Source organism: Camelina sativa, unplaced genomic scaffold (assembly GCF_000633955.1).
Source record: "Camelina sativa cultivar DH55 unplaced genomic scaffold, Cs unpScaffold03452, whole genome shotgun sequence".
NCBI lineage: Eukaryota > Viridiplantae > Streptophyta > Magnoliopsida > Brassicales > Brassicaceae > Camelina > Camelina sativa.
Window position 1 is genome coordinate 1 of NW_010924554.1, and position 801 is coordinate 801.

The following is an 801-nucleotide window of genomic DNA, read 5'->3' on the forward strand; positions in this document are numbered from 1 at the left end:
TCTGTTTATCCTGGCGCTGTCACCATCAATCTCGGATCTTCTGGTTTCATCGCTTGCTCCCTCGAGAAACAGAACCCTCTCCTTCCCAGGTCCTTTCTAATTTCGTATATGGGTCATGATAGTGACTGTGGCTTGTTTGGAACAATCTGATCCTAGATATGAGAGATTTGTTTCCTTGCCCTGCAAAGATATTTTAGGACATGTTTAGATTAATTGTTTTGGTGAAATGAATCTGAGCCATTTGATATGTCGGTTTGTCTGATGACAATGTCTTGATGGTTTATTTGTCTCGTCTTTTATTAAATGTGTTGGGAACTGGAAGGATGTGATTTATTAAGTTTTGATTTTTTTCTATTCAATTTTGTGTGTGATAGATTGTTTGCTGTGGTGGATGATATGTTCTGCATCTTCCAAGGACATATAGAGAACGTTCCATTTCTTAAACAACAATATGGACTAACCAAAACAGCCACTGAGGTCACCATTGTGATTGAAGCCTACAGAACTCTTAGAGACCGTGGTCCGTATTCAGCTGACCAAGTTGTTAGAGATTTTCATGGGAAATTTGCGTTTATGCTCTTTGACTGCTCCACAAAAAATGTCTTCCTTGCTGGGGTGAGTTTGAATTTTGGCTTCTTTCCCATTTGACACTTGTTTCTGCATATTGTAATGCTGAGGTTATAATGCACGGTGCAGGATGCAGATGGGAGTGTTCCTCTCTTCTGGGGAACTGATGCTGAAGGCCATCTCGTTGTTGCTGATGATGTTGAGACTGTGAAGAAGGGTTGTGGTAAATCTTTT

General features: G+C 40.3%; 1 protein-coding gene across 1 annotated transcript; it reads left to right on the forward strand.

Annotated features, from left to right (window-relative positions):
* Window positions 1-6: 6 nt before the first annotated feature.
* On the forward strand, window positions 7-798 carry LOC104774539 (stem-specific protein TSJT1-like; the record flags this gene model as incomplete). Its single annotated transcript, XM_010499109.1, has 3 exons — window positions 7-89; window positions 375-615; window positions 697-798. Coding segments are annotated over 3 exons (426 nt in total), but the record flags the coding sequence as incomplete, so codon positions are not given.
* Window positions 799-801: the final 3 nt, after the last annotated feature.